Source organism: Zootermopsis nevadensis, unplaced genomic scaffold, assembly GCF_977971745.1.
Source record: "Zootermopsis nevadensis isolate Lab colony 2312 unplaced genomic scaffold, Znev_1.0 Znev_ptg000006l, whole genome shotgun sequence".
NCBI lineage: Eukaryota > Metazoa > Arthropoda > Insecta > Blattodea > Termopsidae > Zootermopsis > Zootermopsis nevadensis.
In genome coordinates, this window is record NW_028259138.1 from 3,772,648 (window position 1) to 3,799,243 (window position 26,596).

General features: G+C 38.2%; 1 protein-coding gene across 4 annotated transcripts in view; it reads right to left on the minus strand.

Moving 5' to 3' along the window:
* Window positions 1-26,596, minus strand: part of SP2353 (EGF like, fibronectin type III and laminin G domains protein pikachurin) — a 515,929-nt gene that overhangs the window by 287,815 nt on the left and 201,518 nt on the right. For all 4 annotated transcript variants that reach the window (XM_087343562.1, XM_087343560.1, XM_087343561.1 and 1 more), the window contains exon 2: window positions 11,460-11,576. In XM_087343562.1, the coding sequence (XP_087199688.1) occupies window positions 11,460-11,576 (117 nt within the window). The remainder of the gene's footprint in view (window positions 1-11,459; window positions 11,577-26,596) is intronic.

Genomic DNA, 26,596 nt, shown 5'->3' on the forward strand with positions numbered 1-26,596 from the left:
AATATTTGTTACACATGCAACGTCTTCTTGTGGTCTGTTTTTAAAAATGACCGAAATGTCTACAATTTGTCATTTTGTCCAACAGCCCGGGTAAAATGACATACATGCATACACTCTTCTCATGAACTACTATTATGAAGATTTCTGTCTTCTGGGTTATTGCGCTGTGTAGTCTGGTCGATGTTAACCAACGTTTCAGAGGTCATACTGCCCTGATGACGGAGGCAGTATGACCTCTGAAACGTTGGTTAACATCGACCAGACTACACAGCGCAATAACCCAGAAGACAGAAATCTTCATATTCACCGCTGTGAGAACCTCAAGTCTTACAACTACTATTATGTTTAATAATACAGATTACGAAACACGTAAGTTTATCATGACAAACATCATTGGACACAGAGGAGCTAAACATAAAACAGAGCAATATAACACTCTACAAACAGAACCTCCTTACTATTAATAACAAATTAATGACACGTTAAAATAAGCAAGTTATAAATATGATAAAAACTGACTTCTTCATAGCAAAGTTTTAAGACAAATAATCGAACATTAGCAAGAAAACTTAGCGACTGACAAAGGAAAATGCTCTTTGTCTGTGTGCAGAGTTCACAGACAAACCTGTTATATCATTTAACCCAAAGACGGCAGGACTTATCTCCAAACCATAATCTAAAAACAAGTCTGATCGAAAAATTAGTTTTAAATATGACATATTCCAAAGTCTTTGCTGGATATCTGTTCAATAAGTTAACCACAAGTCATGGGCTGATAATTTTAACAAACTGTAACCTTAATTTCCTAAGAGATACACCATAAAACATACTTCGCACATAAAGCTTGAAAACCGAGCTCTCGTAACACCCATCTTTCACTAGAGTTGAGCACCAACATGATACACCTAACGCCACGAAATTAAAACCCTGTGTCATTTAACTCAGCTATGTCGATTTAGGCTAGTCCCGCCTGTCTGTTACCTGAAACAAAGTAATATCATCGCCAATGAGGTATCAATCCCCTTACCTCGAAGCAGGATCTTTCTTGAAAAGCTTATCGTTGTTCAGTTGGTTAATAAATCTAAAGAAACGTTCAAAAAGACATTCATATAACTCTATATGAAATGTTTAAACACCAAATTTCAATTTGCTAAGTTTAAATTTCGTGAACTGATTGGCAATCTCCACAAACACAAATATCCTAAAACTAAACACCATAAGATAATTTTATAAACAAAATATCCATAAAACTACATTAACTACTTCAGTTCCTTTAAAAGCGAAACATTTATTGCACGTGTTACCATTCATGACTCCATATTTAAAGATGTTATTTCGCAATGATACCGTTTATGTAACAACGAAAAAAAGATAACTTGTCAAGTTTTCGGTCTTCGTCCATCTTAACGGTTCTACGGTTTATCAGCACTCCCTGATGTTAGGAGATATCTTTAAGCTATCACATTATATTATTTGTTGGATTTAGTGAGCTCCACTAAGCTGGACAGACAATAGTATCAGAAGGGATTGTTAAAAATTATGTGTATGCTTCTAACCGTTGATACGAGAAACTTTAGTTTCCTGCCAAACTGCTGTAATATCGGAGAGAAAAGTTTCTGGAAAGTACAAAGTCCTGTGAGTCCTACTCCCTAATGTCAAGCACGTTTCCTGGCTCGGCATGACAGGAATTAAAATTCCGCTTTGACTTGGAATATTTACTGCACTTGGAAGTGTCATAAGCAATTTGTGTGTGAGTAGCACTGTTAAGGAACAAACACCTTGAATATCACGCAAAATTCCAGTTTCAGAGCATTTTCTTACAAGATAGTAATTAATGTACTCGTTATGAGAGTTTTCTCGCGGCAGTGAAAATGTTGATATTCGTCTTTTGGATTGTAATCTCAAGTAAACGGATACCACCGTTTTGGATAAACATACAACAGCCATCTTTTGCGCACTTTAGAGACACCTGACCTCCAAATTAAGGACAGAAGCCTGGAAGAATCTCCATTATTTTAGCCCTCGCTCCTATTACATGCAATCACTTTGGTGTTACGAATATCAGGGAGGAAGCCGGGTCGTATCTCCACAGTGACAGCAGCGGATATCGTGATTGCATGTTCTAAAAATATATCTCAACTTGTCACGCTAGAAACACGAATCGATGCACACACGGGACGCCGAACACACTTTACACAAAAAACACGAGACGAGAGACACATGTTACGCTGAAAACACGGGTCGCTAAAAATATGGAATGCTGGAGAAACGACACTGTAAACACAGAACGCAGTAAACACAGGAAGCTGGAACGACGGGAACAAGGAAAAACTGGACGCTGAGAAAACGGAATGCTGGTAACGGGAAAAGTAGAAAACCTGGATCGCTGGTAACCTGAAACCCTAGAAACGTAGAATGCCAGAGCCCTTGGATCCTGAACACCTGGTAAAGTGCAAAGCCGAAATCGAAATCTCAACTCACCTGACCTGGTATCACATACCTGAAACTAACCTAACTCAAGTTAATCTAACCGAACATAACTTAACCTATCAAAATCCAAGCTAACGTAACCTTACCTACCAAAATCAAGGATAACATACCCTAACACAGCCTAACCCAACGTAACCTAACCTTACCTAAAATAACCTAACCTAGACTAACATAAGATAACCTAACCTAACCTAACCTAACCTAACGTAAGCCAGGCTATGCTAAGCCGACAACCCGGGATGCTGAATTGCTAGAAACCTAGCACACTGCAAAACTCGGATGCTGGAAACATGAACATGGGACGCAGGATACATTGAACGCTGCAATTACGGGATGCTGTAAATATAAAGTCTGTGCAAAAAGAGGACGGTAGTAAAGCTGGACACACGATACGCTTGAAAGCCTGGATGCTGCAAAAACGTGACGCTGGGAACACGGTACACTGGAAATATGGATCGTTGTGAAAACGCATAGCGGGAAAAACGGAACGTTGGAAAAATTAAGCACTGGAATGGGACGACGACTCCAATGGAAATGGGGGGCGTACCACAGCCTGGACAGTAGGCAGAGGAAGGTCATGAAAACAGACAGGTCCGAGAAAGCGGCCCTTATAAGGGCTCACGGGTTCCGAAAGGTGAATCACCCGATATTAGGGATGTGGGTGGACGTGATGTGGAGTACTGCGTGTAAAGGTGGAGAAGTACCATTCTCCAAAAAAGTCGCTTCAATGCAAACGCAGCCACAGGTTCGCACGTACGCGTGGTATCCATAATAAATAAGAGGAACGACCCCACGATGCCATCTTCGTACAGACCCATCAGTCTTCTTTACGGTTTTGGGAAGATCTTCGGACGATCCTACTTGCTAGGGTACGGGAGGTAAATGAACATGGGTTGATACGTGACGAACAGTCTGGGTACCAACCAAGACGTAGCACGACGCTAAAGCTGGCTCGCCTTTTTAAAAGAATTTACAGAATCGTGATGTGGAGCGGTTAAACGGAGTAGTATTCCTGGATGTGACCAAAGCCATAGATACATTGTAAGTTAAATGCATCCTTTACAAGTTAACCATTCTGAACTTCGCGTCCTACCAGGTGAGAATCATTTTATCATACCCTCACTGCCCAAAGTCACAAACGTCCTTCCAGTCAGCCATATCCGCCTGTCGTGGCATGCAAGCTGGAGTGGCTCAGGGTGGCTTCGTCTTCTCTGTGGTGTTCAGATGCATGTGAAGGACATACCTACACATCCCGCGACGTCGAGCTACGCGGATGACAGCTGTCGTAGCTACGTCCCGTAGTCTATCGCTTCTCGTCGGTTATCTGGAATCCTCCCTCGGTAAACTGGAGCTCCGGCTGCGGGCTTGGAGAATTCCTATCAAAGTATCTAAGTGTACCGAGGTGCTCATAGTTAAGGTTGCGAGACGCATCCAGAAGCCCAGAGCAGTGCATTTCCTCGTAAAGCCGGTACAGTGGGCCAGAGACAGCGCGGTATCTTAAGGTGACCCTTATCACCGGTCATATCTGTTCGTCGCACTTCGGCCAGATGAGAAAAAGGCAATTAAACGATTGAGCGTGCTTGGCCCCTCCTTAACAGCAGAACCGGCCTCTCCGCCATAAACGGCATGCTGCTCTTGAAGAAGTTCATCCGTCTTATGAAGTATTACACATGCCCGATCCGGGTGTTAGCTGCCCGCAGCCACATCCGGAAACTGCAAAGTGTTATAATCCAAGTGTCTTCGCAAAGCGACTAACGCGCATTGATACGCCGGTAACAGGCAAATTCATGAGAATTTCGGGATTCCATTCTTCGCCAACTACATCAGAGCGATGACTGTGTTCGACTCCAAATGAGCTGATGCGGGGGGCTCCTTAGTTCGGCAAGTAAGAAGGTACTTGTGCCGACCAAGGTCTACTGAGGTTGCCCACGGCCAACCGAGGAGGTCTGATGATCAGATGGTCAGCCGAGGCTGTCCCTGAATAGACGGCAAATTCGGCGCAACGACTGGTCTAACTACTCGGCTATCCTGAATGGGGGTTTCGGTTATTTTACTCAGCTGTTAGGCAAATGGCAGGGTGTAATTCAAAAGGGGCACGGTCTACCCTCCCCAACCATGGAGCCCTTCAGCTGAAGTGATTCCCCTCAAGACGCAGAGGCCATCTGCAAAAGCGATTTCCAACGCTTCAGGGTTCAAATCCCAGCAAGCCATCCAACCAAAATCCTTCTCACAAAGGATAAGTTGCCTGGTGGGATAATCTTTCAGCAGTCGCAGTAATTCATGGTTTGAAGAGGCAAGGCTTTCTGCCACAAAAAGTTCCCGTTACCGTAAGCAAACTACCATTTATTTTTAAGGTACTGTTTACTATTTCCAGCAATTCACCTTATAGGCAAGTATTGTGTAGCCTAGCGATGGGCAATGTCTTTCGCATCTGCAGGAATCCGCCCTTAGTTAACGTTTTGGTTGGTTCGTTGATTGGCGTATGGTCTACTCATCGCCCTGATGATGGAAGCAGCAATGACCTCTTAAAAGCTAGATAACTTCTTCCAGGCTATACGGCGCTACAGCCAGGAAGACAGCCATTTTCTAAACGTACCTAACCTAACCTAAGCTAAGCTAAGCTAAGCTACGTTAACCTGTGTTGCTGGAAATCGAGAAACCTGGAATGATTTAAACTTAGTGGACATAGCAACGTGTACCCTGGAAAGATGCAACGCTGGAGATACTGGGCGTTAGAGGTATGAGATTTTGGAAGGACAGGATGCTGACGATGGAAGATGCCACAAAGACTTACGTATAAAACACGGGTCGCTGAAAATACAAAACGATAGGAACACTGGAGACATAAAACATGGAACTCTGGAAGCACGGGATGATGCAAACACGGGACGCTGTTCACACGTTACGATGGAAGAACTGAACGCTGGACACACGGGACGCAGGAAACCTAGTATGCTGGAAACCAGAATCACTTTGAAGCCAAAACGCTAGAAAACTAGAATACTGGATGGAAACCTTAGATCCTGGTAACCGTGGAGACTCGATATATAAAATGCTGGAAGTGAAACCTCAACTCACATGACATGATGTGACCTGCTCGAAACTGACATAAATTAACATAACCTAACCTAAACTAACTCAACCCAACCTAACATAGCCTAATATAACTTAACTTAAACTAACCGTACCTAACGTAACCGAAGCTAAGATAAGTTAAGCTAATCTAACTTAACATTGGTTGCTGGAATACTAGAAAGCTTGAAACTAGTTACGCTGGAAACCTTGTCTGGTGTAAGCATGTAAAGCTGGAAAGACAAGAAGTTGGAGAAAACGAGACGCCGGAAAGTCTGGACACTGGAGACTCAGGACGCTAGAAACAATGGACGATGCAATATTTCCTGAAAACAGGAAGAAAAGGCTTTGAAATTCTTCAGATTAAATCTTATCATTTCTCGTTCAACGTTCTGTGCAGGTAAAACAACGATGCTGAATGACTTTTTTATACATAAGCCAACAGATATTATTTACTAGAGCATAAGTACGAAAGTAATGTAATATGTGATACAGTTGGTTTTCTTCTATTACGCATTCTACTTTATTTTTCTTTCTAGCGCTTTCCTTCTTCTTTTACTATTCCTTTCTCTCCTTTTCGATTTCTTCGTCGTGTGCTTTTCTTTTTTTTCTTCTTCTCATACTCTTCTCCAACCTGTGGCGCATCCTTGTGCCAGAAATCTTAAATATTTCTGACGCAAACAAAGATCCATATGCTTTTGCATTCCGAATTTAAATTCCTGGGTGTTATGATAGAAAATAAATGATGTCTTGACACCCATAACTGCGTCATGAGACTGCGAAACTACAGAGAGAGAGAGAGAGAGTATTTTATTATATCACAAACTTGAAGTTGTAATAAGGGTCTCCTAGCCATGCACTTCCAGCATATCTTGTATCTATGTATTACTATATTTATACAGTAATTCCATCTGGGAAAGTCTGGGTCAACTTCTGATTACATGATCAGCAAATAGATCAAAAGAGAGATCGTCTGCTGGCAACAGCTTTTCACGTTCCCACGTCCTTGAGACAGCAAACAGATCCCGTTGCCCATTCAGTTACATTTATTCTTCATTCTCAAAAAAGCAGTAAAACCTCTTCGTTGTGTCGTTTACGAAGATTCGTGTTACTAGGTAACGTTTACTACAAGACGTAGGCACATATGTTTGTTAGTCGTATCGCAGACACAAAACATCACCAAACCAGAAATAAAAGCACACTAATACGACAGAGTGGTATAGAACTTTCACTGATTCCAGTAAACAAGTTTTAGGTCTAACAGGTTTTGATCAAAATGCACACACAATAGAGTTATGATTTTTCAATTACGTTAATGTAAGCCAATAATCTCAGTAAAAATATATGGCAAATATATGCAAATCAATGTGGCAAAGACAGCAAGAATTATAGATTAATAAATAGGCACACTCTTTAGCAATTAAATTCTGCTTGTAATTTTCAATAACAATTATTTCATCTGTGTTCAGGTTAACAGATACAATCTCTAAATTTCGCACAATCTACATGTTTGTAATTGGTAAAACATTTCGTAAGAAATTTGTAGATGTTTCCGATCTTATTCCATGTGTAGCATCACAGACCTAGCTACATTGGTGCAATAGTTATTTCCCTTAAGCAAAGAGTTAAATACAGGCCATCATATTGATGTTAATATATTAAAAATTTATGTCAGCAGAAGTTGCAGCAAACAACATTTCAGAACCCTTGCAATTCACATGATCGCAATGAAACTTTGATATTGATGGTAGAAAATTAAGAAGTGTAAATGTTTAGAAGTTTCTAGTACTGTGATATATACACAGATACTATTAAGTGGTCAGACGAGAGTGAATGATGTAAACCACGAGTCAGCTGCAAGAACTCAAATAAATTTGCACAGTGAGCTTTGGTTACAAGTTGAAGGGTATTGGTCAAGGCCATACTACAATCATGTCACGTACGCCATATAGGACAGAGGAACCCTTCTATCAGCTCCCACTTTCGGCACTTGTTCCTACACGTTCATAGGAGGTTTTTAATTATTCTATACCAACCACCCAAAAAGTTACTAACGGCGGAGTGCATGGCATCGTCCCTTGCCAGGTTACACCATTCCTGCGTGCGAGACCCAAGGCTGGAAATGATAAAATATGCCTTTGTAACTGTAACTGGAGATGTGCTGTCGATAAACGGGCTGAAGGCCTTGATCTGCTCAGAGTAGTAGTCGGTCTGGTTAATAGGAGGATGATCCCACCAGGCAATTTACTCTTCAGAATCACCCTCTAGAATGCATCATGCAATAATTCCAATCATTTTTTCGCCACTAGGTAATCAACCACATGCAGTTCAATGCATTAAGCAATTAGATTTATCCGTGATCTTTCTTGGAAGTTAGATCTGGAATACCTCGGCTTACAGGATCCAACAGAACAGGTATCTCGCCCCTTTCTTCCTGATGACGAGGGAAGATCCATCCTCCGAAACGTAGTGACACCTACGATTTTTAAGACTTTTTTGTAGCATCTGTTAAATAAAACCCAAAATAGAGAAAGTATTAATATAATACTATCGCAAAAGACAATAAGGAATAAATTTCGGTCTGGTGTTTATGACTTAACGCCATGTGGAGGCGTAGCGTTAAAAAGGATAAACGGTCGATGTTGATCTTCTGAATTGTAATGCCACGTGGACTTGTAGGAAGATACCAACGTTTAGAAGGAAAATACTGACTCCATCCTCAGGTATCCTTCTATTTTGAAGGCGAAGGTAACGTGTCATAAGTGTCAATAAGTATACCCACATGGTGGAGGCAAGACGATTCACCGAAACGTCGTTACCATCTACAAAACTATATTGCGTAACAAACCAGACTTCCACAACCGATAACGTTACACGTTTAGAAGCACATTTGAATTCGAACCTTTACTCCAGCCAGATTGAGGAACACTGTATTACAGATGACAGGAAAGCTATGCTGGTCCATTTCCTCCGATCGTAACTAATTTCTAAGTGATCACGACTTGCAGAGGACACAGCGACCCAACAAGATGTTGGATCTTGAAACCTAATAAGCAGTTTTGTGTAAGGCCTAAGAATGTATAGATAAGATCTTGAGAGATAATTTATTGCAGTAATAAGTCACCATTACAATCCAAATGTTCTATGACTCTTAATTAACGGGTCGAGAGGGATTGGAGCGGGGTGTGAGGGGGGGGGGGGAAGAGCGGGCAACTTGCGGAGACAACCTACTACCAACCGACACTTTCAAGACTCATAAAAAATTCCTAATATTAAGCTCATCTCGGAGACTGGAAGTGCTACAACTTCTTGAAACAAGACCCTCCCTCCATCAAGTGCTCTTTGCATATAATTCAATGCGAAATTCCTAATGCAAAGGATATTTCTGAAATGCGTTATATTATACCTTCGTCAAATATGGGAATAACAGCAGGACAAAGTCTAGTTTGCTGATATAAAAACGTACCTGTGCTATCTTTATTATTTTTCAAGCATCAGTGGCCCTGAAATTCGATTATTACAAACACAAATTAGTCATTAAAAGCATTATCGCACTACAATCACATCATACTGCACAGAGCCAGAAGATGTGTTTATTTGTATTTCGTTAAAAACGTACCGCTCGGAATCATTTTGAAATAAGAGTTGTAGACCTTCAACACTTAACGACAGCTCTTTTTCGGAATGTTGCATTGTACAGTCTGGTAGATAATGACCGCAAACACTGGCCACAATGATGATGAAAACATTAAACTCCATTAATCGTCCGTCAATATCTACCAGACTACACGTAGCAACATCCCAGACAACTCTACACACGAAGAAACAAGTTTAAATTGAATACGTCGCGACACACTTGGGCTGCTTTCACACGTGAGCACGTGATCCGCTCAGCTGAGCGGCTAGCTGTGCCGGTAAGTAGCTCATGCGGAGCCGATACACAATTCGCAGGTCAGCTCGCATGACCCTCCACTAGAGTTATCAACTTCACTCTGTCTGTCCAACGACATATGTGCCTGTGTCTTAGTAGCGTTCATCACATAATGTTGGAACTTAATGAAGAGGTCGCTTTGATTGTGCTGGCTTTACAAAAGCGAAGAAAGCGTAGAAAAAGGTGAGTCTGGGTGCATCCCATTGTCTGTGAAATGGACTGAGGGAAGATGATAAGAAGATTTTAATTACTTCTGAATGTGAATTGCATAATTTGATGAGTTGTACAATAGCTTAAAGGGCTGCTTTTGTGGGAGAGACACAGCTAAGTAACGATGTATTCCGCCTGAAGGGAGGATTGTTGATATTGAGGCAAGCAAAGTACTCCATTTTTGTAACACTGGAGACCAAAATGGATTGTCAATCACGAACGTCATGTATAATAAAGGGTTCGACGTCGAATGCAATTCTATATTTCTTTTGGTAAACAATTCAAGTACAACTACTTATTTAACATATTATATGAAATGGTAATATTTTATAGCATAATTATCAATAATTAATAAATAGTACCCATTTCTAATTACTTTCTGGGGTTATTTTCCCCATTTTGCCGAGAGTCGCTTCAGCTCTCGTGAGCAGCTCACATGGGCCACGTGTGAAAGGGCCCTTAGACTCAGTCCATGACACTGACCTAAGTTAACATGAGGTCCATTCTTGTTACTGATAATGGGAAAACACAGGGCTAGTAAATTACTGCAATCCCAAACCCTGACCGCAACAGGGAACCGGAGACATTTGTTAGAGAATAATGTTGTATAACATCCTGTACCAACACACTGAGGTTTGTGAGCAGCGCCGTACGTAAAAAACCTCATCCTAATTATGCTAATTAAATGTAATTTATCATCCCACTCTGCTTTGAGACACACATAAATCGCTGTGTAAACTACAATAGTGTCATGAAGATTTTATTGCCACGCTTATAGAGTGACCTTTTAGCCAAATGACAAATAAATAACTTGAGGGAAACTTTACATATTTTTAAATGAATCGGAAATTACGAGGTATAAAATACAACTTAAATGATCACAACCGTAAAATGAAGTACAAAAGCTGTGTAAAATATATATTAACGTATGAACTAAAAGGGAGAAAAAATAAAGACAAATTATAAACATTAACAGCCGGTACAAGTTACCCTCCACGCTGAAGTACGAACCATTTCACGATGTTTAAGAAGTAAGATGCCCTGTATATTGCATCTCATCCTTAATTCCAACCACATTAACTTGGTACACACTCCATAATCATGAACGAGGAACTGACAACAGATTTGTGGCTGTATAACTATATCTGCAAGAAGTTAAACTAGATAATTCCGGAATACTGAAGTACAGCACTTGGGCATGCAATTTCAGTACCTAGCTCCAGAAGACCGAACTCTGACATTATAACCGTTACATTTAGTGTGTTACAAAGCCATTACGTAATTCCAGAACACTGCATAATGGCGGTAAAATCTTTAGAGCTGATGAAGATAAAATGTCACTGCCACAGTTATGTTCGAAATTATGGCCAGGTCCTTGAACATAAACCAAGAGGAAAGAGATATTTTGGGCGACGAAATCATACTTCATAAACATACTTATTTCATAGCCTGCATTAACCTTGCTTTAACGTTGCGGAAACTTTGGGGTTATATAAAACTAATGAAATGTACTCAGAATCAGTTCAGGTGGAAATTATGCACAAAAGATAACAAAATCGCACAGTTATTAATTTATATTTCTTTCCTACCTCATCGTATGGATTTAATCATTAGAAATATGCGCCGTAAGTTCTTCCCTGAAAATTTGTTTATTATGAATACTGTCCAGATTCAGTGCTTTGATAGCAAGGCGTATTGTGATAATAAAGACGCGAGCTTGTGGCAGAAATGCACGCTATATCGAACGACTACTCACCCAGACAGCTGTATCCATTCTGGTGCAGCACAAATCCGTCTTTACAGTCGCACTCGAACATCCCGTCATGCAACTCGTAGCACAGCTGTTCGCAAGGACTACCATGACCACAGCGACCTGCAAACAGAAGAGTAGCCACGTCACAAACCCAGGCCTATTAAACAGGCATCAGCTAAAAACCAGAACTACAAAGTGACGATCGTTAATTAAAATTGCTAGATACTCAGATGAACAACAAATTCCCCGTTTTATGCAAGCCGTACGTTCATACCTTACTTTAAAATTCTAACACGGAATTCTATTCTATCATACCCCACTTCCTTATGATCTATTTGAACATTGTCATGAAATCAACGCCCACGTTTCCTAATTCTATATTTTATTGAGGCTCTGCGAATAGAATTTTGTGTTCACCTGCTAACGCCCACACGAAATACGCATCCGCCCATCATAACCTCTTTGCTTCGATCACCTTAAAAATATTTGGCGGAAGAATACACATGAAGAACTTGGATTGGAGCATTCTCGTTCTGTAATAATATTGTTATTATTATCATTATTATTATTATTGGCTCCCAGGGTCAAGCTGATGCTGTTTATTTTGATCTTAGCAGTGCATTTGATCTTGTTCCTCATACTCTTCTACTCAAGAAGCTCAGTGCTTTTGGGCTCTCTGATGGTTATGTAAACTGGTTTCGTAGTTACTTAACCAACAGACAATCCCAGGTTCGCGTTTCTGGAACTCTTTCCTCTCCTTTTGTGGTCCTCTCTGGTGTTCCACAGGGATCTGTTTTGGGTCCTCTACTATTCAACTTGTTTATTGATGATATATGCCAAGTAATTAATTATTCTAAATGCTTTCTTTTTGCTGATGATATCAAAATTTTTCGTGCCATTAAATCTCCCAACGACTGCAATGAACTTCAAACTGACATTGACTCGGTACAAGGTTGGTGCACTGCTAACTTCATGAAACTCAATATTAGTAAAACTACAGTAATTTCCTTCTCCAGGAAAACCACTACTTTGATCTTTCATTACAAACTTTTTCAGTCCTCCATAACACGTACCGATACCATTAAAGACCTGGGAATATTTATCGACTCCAAGCTCCGATTTCACAACCATGTTGACCACATATTTTCACATTGTATTAAGTTGCTGGGTCTTGTTCGCACATTAACCTTTTCGTTCTCTTCTCTCGATTGCCTGTATATGTTATATGTAACCTTAGTTAGATCCAAGCTTGAGTATATCTCGGTCGTTTGGAATTCTATTACGACTACTGATGCCAACAAACTGGAACGTATTCAGCAGAAGTTTGCAGCCCTTTGCTACTATCGTTTCCTTCCCCAAGTGCATTACAGCTATGCTGATGCGTTAGAGTTTTTAAAACTCCATACCCTGCGTAAGAGAAGGCATTGCAGTGATGCACTGTTCCTTGCACATGTTTACCGCGGTTTTAAATGCTGTCCTTCCCTTCTGGAAGCTGTCGGTCTCCGCATCCCTGCTCGGAATCTGAGAGATTTTTCTATGTTCAGTTTTAGCCCTTTGATCAAAAACAGCCCTTCTGCTAGATGCGCATCAGCTGCTAATGTCATCTGCAGGGATTTGGACATATTCGAGACGAAAATTGTCACACTTCTTCACATTTTATAATAGTATAATTTACTTAATTTACAAATATCCTAATATAGTTAGTAGTAATTTTTGTGTATTTTTTCCGTATCAATGTATTTTATATATTGCTTGTTTTACCTTTTATGTTTTACTGTGTTTGTGAGTTTATCTCTCTGCTGTATCTGTAATTGGTCATCAGGCTGTTGATACAGCACACAAATAATAAAGAATTGAATTGAATTGAATTATTATTATTATTACTCCATCTATTCCCCATTTTACAGGGTATTTACTTCTATGTACCTGAGACAAACCTTGATATTTCTGGAACATATTTCGTTTTTAATACGTGTTACATCTATTATAAAGATTTATTGTGAGGTATATGCAGGTAGCCCTTGATTTACGCCGGGGATGCGTTCCTGGACGATCCGGCGTAATCGGAATCGGCGTAAATTGAAAATCTTTTATAATGTAAATCAATGGGAAGTCAATGACATGCGTTCCCGGCACCCAAATATTGACGAGTAATATATTAACATTACAATTAAAGTTCTGAAATAACGTAAATAAAATAAAGGTATTTACAAAATATATTTTATACATTTACAATCGGCAATTCGTTGGTCCCGCGATTCTTTCATGTGATTGATGTGTACAGTCATCTCTGCAGTTATGCGATAGTTGCATTCATGTAAGACGCCGACCTATAGAAAATCGCATAGTAAAAAGAACCCCGGTACCTCCGCAGAGATTAAATTAGTCCTTTGAAAGTTTAAAGTGCCAGGAATGAAACTGCATAAGAGCAAACTCGCATATGCAAAAGTTTGCATTTCACAAACAGCTTTTACCGATTCATCGATCTCATTGGAGCAAATTCGCGTTAACGAAACATGCGTAATTGCAAAGATGATTATATTTATCATTTTTATTCAAAATCAGTGATGTAAGAATTATGATTTTTCTCACTCTTTGACTTCCTGGTTTCAAAATCGGCGTTATTCTGAATCTATATATAATCTATACATTTTACATCAGAGTGTTTCGAATTATGTATGATGATCCTAGAATGACGGTTTTCTGCAGTTCCCTAATGCCGTGTTCGCCCTGGTTATTGGCCAAATATGTTTTGAGTGACTTTATTATTATTTCTATCTTTCTGTTCCTTTCTCTTTGGTTCAAATACTCTTGACATCACTTTGACTTTAACACCCTTATTCTATATTCTTTCTACGGAGTAACAGATCAAAGCAGGTAAAATTAATGATTTATATAATTTATGTTAATGTTTACTGTGTTAAACAGAAGACAGTAAGATGAGAGATTCTGAACTGAATATTTGGCGTTGAATTTTAATAGTATCTTAATTTAATGCAGAGTAAGGTTTTCATTTGGAACTGGTTTCGATAAATACACGGATTAACTAGCTGACACGCGTTTCCAATCAACATAACCTAACGATTTAAGTTTCATAAATATCATCTGCGGTACTGGACGATTTTGATGTTCTTTCAGGTTTTGGCGTCGTGTAGACCCGTCAATAGATAACAAAGTTTCGGAGAAACATACTGTTTCCCTCTTCAGAGCTGCAGATAGAGGTTGTTTGTGTATCCGAAAAGTTTACATCTACCGACGAATCTACATGGCAGCAAAACTCAGAACAACATTAAAATCACCCTCACCGTCACAAAAATCGCAAATATCATAAGACAAAGATGCTCATTGGTTTAGATTTCTTTCCTTCATTTTGGCTAAAATAAATTCTGATATATGTATCAGTTTAATATGTCAATTTCAGCTTTATGTAAAGTGAACCCTGTGTTGGGCCAATGCGAAACAAATTTATTTTTAAGGACAGTTTTGATTTTTACCTCCAGAACAAAGTTTCGCCAAAATCAGTTCAGTATATTTGGAGTGACAGACGTACAGATACGACCTCCCTTTTGCGTTCACTTCGTCAATCTCATTCGCCACAAATGTTATTGATTCTAGAATATCCAAGCTTTAAACAAAACAGTAAAACGTTAAACTCTTGGTCACGTTTCAATCAAGAGATATGTGAGACGGAAGTCAAACTCACGACTCTCCAATATCTTATTCACACTGAATACAAACACCTGGTTGAGATGCTGTCGAGTCTTCAACTCCATGAGAAGGCAGGAGAGGAAATTAACGAGTCTCGTCTAGTCTGCAGAACACGAAACACAGGTTCGGCCGACTGTCTGTGTGTCTACCAACATACCAACTCCCCGCAATATTAAATGTCATCCCGTATCTGTGAGGACCGACGCACACTGAGAGCAACCAGAACCACAAGCAAAGCACTGACTTGAAGCTGCCTCGGGGCAGAACACGGGTTTGACGTTATTATAAGGAATTTGAGGTGCATTCTGCGCGTTTTCCGCCGGTTTGTATTCCATTGATTTATGCGTGTTTAGTCAATTAACATTCTTATTGCACCCAGTCGGTTGGCGATGATGAGTCTGAAAGAATGCACCAAAGAAACAAACAAACATAATAAGAATTAAACACACCCAAACAAGCGAATAAGAAATTAATAAATGAATAAGAGACTGGAGGAAACACGGAAGGGAAAAATAATGTGAGAAAAAGACAGACAAGACATGAAAATAAATTAAAGAAGATAAATTTATAAAGACAGAAAAATATAGTAAAAAGTAAAATGAGAGGACTGAATATGTATTGCCAAATGCCGGAATGGTACCTTCAATTAGACCACAGCTTCTTGCGATGCGTTGACAAATGTTAATCCAAGAATGTATCGACTGGCACTTCGAAACCTAAGAAGCAGATATACAGTCATGAAACAGAGCTATTTGGATGAATAAATAAATGTTTTTCGACCATACATCATCTTGTCGACCTGTAACTGACGGAGCCATATGTTAACAAAATGTTATTAGGAACCAGTTTCAAATTAATGAACGAATGCGGCTGATTTTAACGCTTCTGCACATTTACTGTCACATGTTGTCGTGAACCAATCAGCTTAAGGAAGACGGTGTATAAAGTATTCAGTGATTTCAGCGTAAAGCGGACGCCATTTGTATGCATCTCTCTCAGCCACCCGCCTTCGTTCATGTTGATGCAGACTGCACTCCTGATACAACTGTCGTAAACGTTGCCGGCTAAAAACAAACGGAATAAGAGAGATGAAGGGAATTACAGAAGTTAAAGTATGCCTTGTTAATTAAATCTTCGTTTGCTGTAACATTTCGTGTGTACAAATGCATATGATAAAGATACAAATGAATACAACTTAATTTACTATAAACGAGTGTACATCATCCCTCCGTTTTTGTCTCTAAGATGGCCTTAACGGATTCTCCAGGAATTGTTCGAACCTGGACTCAATTCCCTCAATTTCTCAACGGTTTCTTGTTTACACCGTGTGCCAGACGATGATAGACCAACGATAACTAACTACTAGTTAGCGACTCTCCTGAAAACTTCATTGTTATCTAACATGTTAAGCAATTCTCCACCATCTCAACCAAAATCTACTCGTATGCCTCTAAAGAAAGGGTTTTCCTTCAAATATTCAAACAAAAATTGTTTATACTATTATCATTTCACCCATAGGGGATCCCAGGGCAGAACGCGGCCACGGGGCAGAACAGGATATCGGCTTTATTTCGTCTGCAATTCGATGCGATCTATCGGGACCGGGTGAAATGCCATTAGCAGACAGCACAGGGTTAAGTCATGTCAGTCAGCGCCATTTTGTGGTTAAAGTTTCTGAAATAATCTCCCATGCTGGATTTTGCTCCTACATTTTACAAATGTTTCTCAACTTCCAGTGAAGCTAAGACCTATTCATTATTCATATTCACTTTGTTGAATGATGCATGTTACAAGGTGTTTTCTTAAAAGTCTTAAACACAATATTTTTATTTATTTTCATGATGTAATTTTCGGTGGGACAATCCTAATTTGAAAGAGTATACTCTGGGCAGAATGGGGTACCCAGAGAAGAGGATCAAATGACAAGTGCCTGTAATGTGGCGATGTCTGTTCGCAGTCTATTGAAGGGTGGATCCGGTATTCGTCTTGCTTTAAATGGGCCCATAACTCATGTGCAGGTGTTGGTAGACACGATGATGAAGAGGTGCACATGTGTGCCATCTGCACTAGGCCTAAGTAGATTTCAAATGTGTAAAGTTTCGACATTTTACATTGTATACTAAATCATTTTTTTACTTTACGCCATAATTATTAGATAAACTGTGTCTTCTCACAACTTTCAAAACATATATCAACCATACCCCGTCTTGCCCCGGGAACGGGGGCAAAATGGGGCAAGTTACATTCTTGTAAAGAAATTGATATATTTAAAAAACTGTAACTCTTAGAACTAAACTAATAATTCATTATAAATCTCAAATAGACAATAAATCCACACAAGGTTCCTCCATGTGTTTGTCTTTGTTATAGCCCCTTCTAAATGCCTCCAAATATTAAGTTCCCCGTTCTGCCCTGGGCTCCTCTACATGCTTCTGTCTGACTCATCTCAAACTATTTGATATGATCACATTAATAATATTTGGTGAATACAAATAATGAAGGTTATTACGTAAATTTCTCCAATCCATTGCCAATTCTTCTCTCCCAGATCCAGATTCCTTTCTCAGAATTTTGTTCCTAAGCCACGCAAAGGAATGTTTAGGTTTTCAAATATGAAACAAAAGTCATCACTGTTATCATTTAGGTTTCATGTTGTCGATTGTCCACATACGTATTACAGAAAACCAGTTCCGGAAACACATTAACGCAGATTCACTCATTATCTGGTATTTCCATATGAAACGGACATTTTAATATCAAAGGAAAGTTGTCTCTCTCAGCAAAAATATTACCCCAACTTTCCTTAAACACTTTAAAATTTGCACATGTAAGGAAACTGCAACAAGCATTTTACTCTAACACGGGCTTATTTACAAGATAGAACACTATGTAAGGTAGCGTGTTTAATGTGATTAATAAAAATCCTATTTATGAAGTGTCCCTAAAGAAAACTAAGGATAAAGCGTGACAAGCAAACATCAACAGAAAGTCATATCTCCAGAGAGAATAAATTACTTCGCAGTCATTTGAAGGAGAAACTGTCTCTAGAATACTTATGCAGTACACAGCGCTGGACGGGCTCTATAAACTCTTGCGTCTGTAACTTCATACCTAAAACTTTCATGATCTGTTTGCACAACGGGCAAGTCGTGTCTCCAAACCTGGTCAATGGACGCTGGTGGAATATGGTATAGAAATTTTACATTACAAGTTATGGAAAATTGTATTTTTTGGTCCGTGTCAGTCCAAGCTCAAAATTAAATAATTTTCAATCATCTTACAAAAATTGGTGTATAAAACATCTCATTATTTGTGATACATTTTATATGTTATACATTCAGTAAGATAAGTTTCGTAACAACAGAGTTTAATCTGTAACAGTTGAACTTGGAGGCCAATGTGGTATGAAATATCGCAAAATAAGCAGTTTAAATCATGTGCGTACTCCAATACACTGCATACACCTTCTCACTCTTGTTTAAAACGATAATAAGTTTCTGATACCATAAAGATCAGTAGTTATGAAAAGTGGTGAGACAAATCAATAGCTCCTTCTATGTTGATTTATTGATTCATACGTTATTTAGCATCTTTGCATTGTCTAACAGTATATAAATTGTAAACAGCATATTTATATGGCGTCAAGTCAGAGACGACATGGAGATTATACACAATCGTAGTATTCGAAGTGTAAAGGTTCCTGACAATAGTGCGTTATACGTAACATCCAAAATTGTTGTTTTGGAATTTGTCCATAGTCTAAATTATTCAATTATAAAACTACAGGCCTGGACTCTCCAGGACCCTGGAAGGTTCAGATCTGAGGCCAGCGCAACCAGGGACCCAACAACTATGCTTTCTGTCCTCTTCCTCTTTTATACCTGAAGATGGAAGCAGAATTCGGCTCTCGAAACGTTGTAATTTAATAATATTATAACTTTGATGATGAAAATATCCATATTGTGGTTCTATCCCAGCACATACAAAGATGACCGAAGTGTGTCCCTTGTAGACACTGCATAGCATTTTCGCTCTATTCGGTGCCACATGGACTCAAGATATGTAGGACAAGTGCTAATATGTTGAATACAGCAGTCACCAAGAGCAAACACGGGATGGTCCTCCATCAAAATTAACGTCACATAAAGCCTCGGACCAAGAAATTAAAGTTTTATTCACACAGAAGTTAACAGCCCATTAAATTAAAGGAATGCTTGCAACAATTAAGTTCAGACTTTTTATAACCCCATCCCCAAACATAAAGAAAAATAAAAACACAGACATAATTTCACTAGTTTTTTGGTGTGACTTTCCTTCTGGCCTAACGGAGACACAATTTGAGAATGTTACAGAACAATGCAATGGAAAAGGATATTTGGACTAAGAGACGTAGTGACACGGAATGCAAAAATTATATAACCATATACTTCAGAATTTATATCCTTCATAAAATAAGTTGCTGGTGCAAAAGATGGACTGAGCTCGCAATGTGGCCCAAGATTTCAATTTAGTAATAATTAAGGGCACGTACAAGCGGAGCGCGTGTTGATACCTGCTCGCCATCTAGTTTTATGCACACAGGAACAAGGGCAGGGGATCGGTTCCAGTCTGCTGGTAGACGCTGATGTCTAAGAAGTACTGATGACGAAGGACGCTCGAAAATTCAAGCAAGCAGGTTTTCTAATGTTTACGTATAATTAATTGCGATAAAAATTGTTGTTACATATGAGAAAAAGCTTATTTCATGCACTTTATAGTATATTAACAGGGTGTTCCTTATTACGAAGCCGAATGACAACAGAATATTCGTATGTGGTAAAACATGTAGTACCTAAGGCGGCCCGGGGTGTAAAATTTCTTATCTTCCTGCGTGTTTGGATAAAAGAAAGTTTTCGCTAGCAATGTTAACAGTGTTTTTGTTATTAGGCGGCTTTTCTTTTATAAACTATTCAGTTGTAATTGAATGCAGCTATATGAACAAATTTGGTAAAGTGTGCAGTACCTTTTTCATTTTCTCGTATTTAAAGTGCATTTCATTTTATTATTTTACTATAAAGTATGTAAACAAACAAAACTGTTTACACTTTGAAGAACACTAATGCCAAACGCCTTTCGACCTCACCTTGATTTCAGAGTTTATATATACCCTGCACATTTTTAAAAACTGACAGCATCGTTGAAGTTCACAGGCACAGACGACGCAACCACGGCTCGCCGTAGACCAGCAACGGCAATCAGACCAGTGGACATAAGAGCTAAGTGTCCAATATAATACACCAACTCCTGTGCAATAACCGTCTTGTGAGGTGTTATATAAATATGGTTTTGTAAAATACATACCATTTATGCCCTGTTAAATACCATAATCTTTTTGATTTGTATTATGTGATTTAACTTTTTTGCCACTGATGATGACCTCTTGAGGTCGAAACGTGTTTGACATTAGTGTCCTTCAAAGTGTAAACAGTTTTGTTTGTATACATACTTTATATTTAAATACACTACACGGTATGCAAGGTTTTAAGATTTTTTAAATTTCATGCATGTTTCCTAAAACGTTTCTTGTTATTCTTTAATAATTCTACCGGCAGTCCACCTTCGGAGTCTTGGGTCCCTAAGAAGGCCCCATGTACAATTCTCCATTTCGGCTTGTGGCTTCCAAATCCTACAACATTTTCATAAATTCTGTATTTACTTTGTCACTTTTCTAGTAGATCATATGTTCAGAATTGTGAAATATACTACAACGGAATAGAATAGAATTCAAGTTCCAACACACAAAATTAAAACAAGCCTCACCCTTAAGTGGCCCATCTGTAGTTTCTACATTTCATGTAACCCAGGAGGATGAGACGAAGGAGCACGCAGTATAGCATTACATTTCAGTCGGAAAGATATCCTTTTGGAGACAGTGGCGTAACTTGAAGCATGATATTAAAACGTATTTTAAGAAGTATAACTTATGGGTGTAAACTGATTTCATGTGGCTCTGGATAGGGGCCATTGGCGAAGTGCTGTAAACCTCCGAATTCTATCCAAGACGAGGAATTTTCTAAGCAGGTGAGCGATTAATATCTTTTTGAAACGTACTCTGCTCCACCGAGTTATGCAGTCTGTTACTTAACTCGTATTCATAACCAACATCATGGTCAGACCGTGAGTCGATCTACCTACGAGTTGTGAATAGACCATAAGGCATATTCAACGTCGCTTTTCAAAACTTGTCCTTATGCAATACTTTTAAAAGCGACACGGTGCATTGAACACAAGTTACTTTATAGAGATAAGGTTTCACAGTCACTGCCCGATTACATCAAGGTTTTGAAGAAAGACTTTATTATCTGCTAACATGAAGAGGCTAAGGTTAAGTAAACAGCAAAGGGTTAAATTACGAGGTCCATCCCATCTCATTCATGGACTTGGCTTGTTATTAAAGATCGTTTCCTTCTTTCACAGAAGAGGATCTAATAAAATAACATGAACTTGGAATACACTATATTATATAACAAATCCGGCCATTTTCCATACACGCTGAAGGGTTTGACGCAGACATTAATTCTTTGGCAAGGTATGAAGGAATTAACCACTTACAGCCGAAGCTCGGCTGCACAATTTTTCATCAACATTGTGTGTTTTATGTTTGTTCGCTTATAGCTCGAGAATGGTTATATCGATTTGCACCGAACATGGCATGTTTATTTTTCTTGAGACCAGCCAGACATTGTATCAGGACAAAAACTCCGTGAAAAGAGTCTTGAGTTCGATTCCGCTCGAAAATTAAGCACGAAAGAAGAATGAAGCCCAGACCGAAGTAGTATGCTTCTAATAAGGGACTGCAGAAACAAGGTGCAGAACCCCTGAAAAAATATATTGGTTTAGATTCCCAGCACAGATTCCTTAAGCTCGCATAATAAGTACGATAGAATAAAGGCATCAAGACCAAAGTTGTATATTTTGAAGAGGGGTTAAAGAAACAAACACCACACCACAAAAACTGTCAAAGGTTCAAGTCGTGACGAGAAAGTTTTATGTACCTCAAAAACTAAGCACAAGACAAGGAGGCCAAGTGAAATTTTGTTCCATTCGGAGAAGAGATGAGAGGAACTAAGGTAACAAACTTGAAAATACTCCTGTGTTCGAGTCTTGGTGGATATTTAGAGTTAGGTACAATTCTTTCTACAATATTCAACGACACGCGACTGTCGGGTAGCCATAAATGACATTCCCAATACACGAAACCACTACAGGAGGTCCGACGATGCGCGTTGCGACCCTGATCCATGTCGCCATCCTTTGTGCAGATGAAACTACAAATGCCACAATACTCGACGCTGAAAAACCGAGGACGAACGTACCGACGCCTACTGTTGCTACGCAGACAAAAATCCATGTATGCATTAGCAAACCGACGCCAAGCTTACGAAGACAGAATATTAAATATCGTCAATAAAAGTCTCAGGATGGCACAAGCCACGACTTAACCTAACCTAAAATAACCACACATAACAAACCAAACCGACCATACCCTCCCTAACTTTTCCTAACCGAACGGGATGATACGAAACCTAATCAAACCGAACCAATCTAACCGAAATTAAGCTAACCTAACCCAACAAACTAAACTAACGCCAGTCAACCTCATCTAACCAATTCTAACCTAACGAATCCCAAACTGTAATAACTTAACGTAAGCTATTTTAATCTTACATAACCTAACTTAAACTGAGCAAAACTGCGATGCAGAAAGCAGCAAAGAACAATGTTGTGATGTGCAAATCCGCGATGCGCAAAACTGAGATATGTAAAGCTGCGCAGCGCAAAGCTACGATACGCTAAGCAAAGTTAAACTAACCTTGACAAATTTCGAAATTCTTAATGTTTTTCATATTTTACAATTTTAGATTTTTTAGAAATTTAAAAATTGTTAAAATGTTAAATCTTTTAAAATACTTCCAACAATTTTCAAGAAACTTAAAAATTCAAATTATAAATTAAATTCACAGTTTAAAAGAAATTTTAAAATTTTAAGAAATTTTCAAAATTTCTCAAACTTCTTAGATATTTCAACTTTCTATACAAATCTGAAAATATTTTTAAAATCTCAACATTTTAAGAATAGTTGTTTTCAAAATTCCTATATTTTAAAATTGTCCTAATGTTCAAAATTTGCTAATTTTTAAATTTAAAATTGTTTAGAAATTTCGCAAATTATATCATTTTCAAGTTTTTCGATATTTTTAATATTACGAAACTTAAAAGTGCCCAATTTTTCGGAATTTTAAATTCTAAACTCAATTCGCAATCAAAGTCAATATCGTGTAAATGTCTGTTATTGTGTTAAGAATCAGTTTCCATCAAATATCTAAACGAGGCGAGAAGAAAGAAAACTATATTTAAATCTACGTTCACGTATTTTGGTGCAACATGTTGAAAACCTGATTGCATTTATCTCGTTTATTTTATTGCTAGGAAGACTGATATGACAATAAGTGGGTACGATTCAATGGTTAAACCTTATGTTGAAAAGACACTTTAGTTCTTGCCTGGAGCCTAATACATATTCATATATATTAGTTCAATATTCCACTGAATACATCCTTTTCAGACACTTGTAATTTTGGCTCTTTAATAAACTTAAAAATTGTGTGTACGGATGAAAATCATGGTAGTGATATGATACAGGCATACAACTTTATTAGCCTTACAACATATAAACAGTCACTGTACAGGAAAGGAAAATGAGAAGTAAAGGCGGAGTTAAGGGGCTATTAATGTTCAAGTGAGATGCAAATCTTGCTCTTCTTAATAAACTTCGAGCTATAGTGCTCTCCTATAGCTATACATTACCTAAGTAAAAGCTCTTAAAAGATACGGTAATTAACTCGAGCAGCAATTATCCACTTTTCACCTAATTGGTATGCTGGTGTTTTCAGCCTCCTAGAATAACATCCTTACTATAAATTCTTCTGAGACTATAAATAAAATAATCAGGCTAAACAAATATTTATTCAAACTTACATACTAAGTTAGTATAAGCACGTATGAATTTGAGATTCTCAAGGCGTTGAAGATGGATTTCAGGGTTATAACGCATTACAAACCAGAAGGCCAACTTTATCCATGCGTGTGTGTGTATATATAATCAATAACTTTGCCACTTTATTGCATACGTGTAAAACATTGTCTCTGTATTTTGGAGAATTATATAAATTACACGATGTTTGGAAACAAAAAGCTATTGAAAACATTTGAACCTAAGATGCACGAAGTGAGCAATTTAGAACATTACATAATATGGAGCTTCGTTATTTATATATGTTGTTTGCTATTGTCAGAACAGCGAAGTCCAAGATGCTACAATGGCCTAGTCATGCAGCCTTGATGAGAGAGTAAGAAATAGTTCAAACCACCTTCTACTAATTTAGTATGTTAATCTTAACATACTGAGACCTGATATAAAAGGGCGAAAAATGGAAAATTGTTATTCAATATATTTGCTATTTAGTGTCTACAGTGTGAAATCAATCTGTTCCAATAAACATTGTAGGTTTTCATACGATTTGCCGTTTTTGAGGAAATCGATTAAGTTCGATTTCGACTCCATCTAATATATAATACAAAGTAGAATAAAATTTACCCGGCAACTTCTACAATGTTTTTTTAAAAACACTGCTGTTCATTAATTTTGGAAAGAACACCTGTCCATAAAAAATTAAATTAAAAAATTTCACAGCAAAACCTCAGAAGAGCTAGAAAAATTTATGAAATACACACACGTATCTGTTTCTGGACGCAAAATAATAAATTGTATTCCAGTGAAAAAAACCCAGAAGGCCCTAGAAATACTGAAGTGGAATCTGATAAAAATAAATCACTAATTCATGTAAAAAGGTAAAGACGAAAGCTAAAATGTTCAGAGATAAAAATTGTTATACATTTACATACGACAGGATCACAGGAAAATAAAATGTGAGCCTATACCACAATGGCAGTAAACTCAGCTATGGAATTGAAAAGGGTGTTTTATGAAGTTAGTGTGTTCTAAAGGCATCCATCTCAACTTGAGAGTGGTTTACAACACGTGGCTCCGAAGCTAACTTCATGAACAAGAAACTAACAATATTAACACAATAACACCCATCGGCAAGACTGATTCATTACGACAGATAACTCGCATGCCTCGTGTACACGCCACGAGTTTAATGAAACAACAGCTAATTTCAGAGAGAGTTGCTCTAAATCCCAGTCAAAGTTATCTGTGTAGTAAACTGTGATCATCTCGCCACAATATTGCCCTGGTAAAACCTGAAGTACGTTTAATGTTCAGATAGTATTGCACTTGCATGTTGATAAAAGATTACAGTTTCGACGCTTAAAAAGATTTGATTTCTCTCACATCTAAGGCAAATTATGCTTGACTCAAGGTAATCGAATAACTCCTGATGTTCGTGATTATTTGTATGAGTTCATGCATACATGAAGATAGTTTAATAAAAACTCGACCGGGATCGATTACATAAGACAGGCGTACAGCACGACACGAAGGATTCATTATATTCCTCGAAAGTGTGGTTGTATTGTGAATGGTCAATTTTTGGGGTACGTTTCCCCACAGACTTCTGTGTTTTAAAGTAAGACACGTTCCAGAGCTTGTAGAAAAATAGTTTGAGATTGCTTTTAATGCTATATAATGATAAACGTGACCTAGCAGTGATTAAATTTTAACAATGTTAAAAATTATTAAAGGTAATATAATTAATAATAACCCTAGATGTGTAATAAAAATCACCCTGAATAATAAAAAACTACATTAAAATAGAAACCTAGTAAAACAAATTGTGAGTTTCCACAAGGGACTCCAGAAATGGAGGCATGTTCTTTTCACTACAGTGATGGTATCTCAACTTTAGAGGAAATTTTAACCAACTTCAGTTTTAAAGCAGGTTTCTTTTCTTCATGCGTCACTTTCTAGAATGCCACCTGTTTTTCAACATCTTGCGCACTTTAGAACTCCTTTCTGCATTAGGGTCTTCTTGATCAATCACATTTACAAATTTGTTCCCTTTTTGCAAAATTGAAACATGCCTTTTCAATCCAAAGATCTTTCCTAGTGACGAAGAAACCACTATGTTCATCTGATTCGACGTCTTGCAGTTGGGCATTGGATTGCTGAAGTCCGATGAGGTCTTCGTTGGACGATAATTCTTAGAATGACATGTAATCAATTCATCTAACAATTTTGCGTCCATTTGTAAATTATGTTGCCTCCCATATCAACAACTTTTGTGGTCTGTTCAGTAATCTGCCTCTTTAAGATCTTGAAAGTCTGTTACAAATTGTTGGAAATCTTTCCCCATGATTGTGGATGGTTTAATTTCAGCTCAGGAATCTCCTATGTTAATTACTCCATTCCATATATTGTAAGCTAGCCC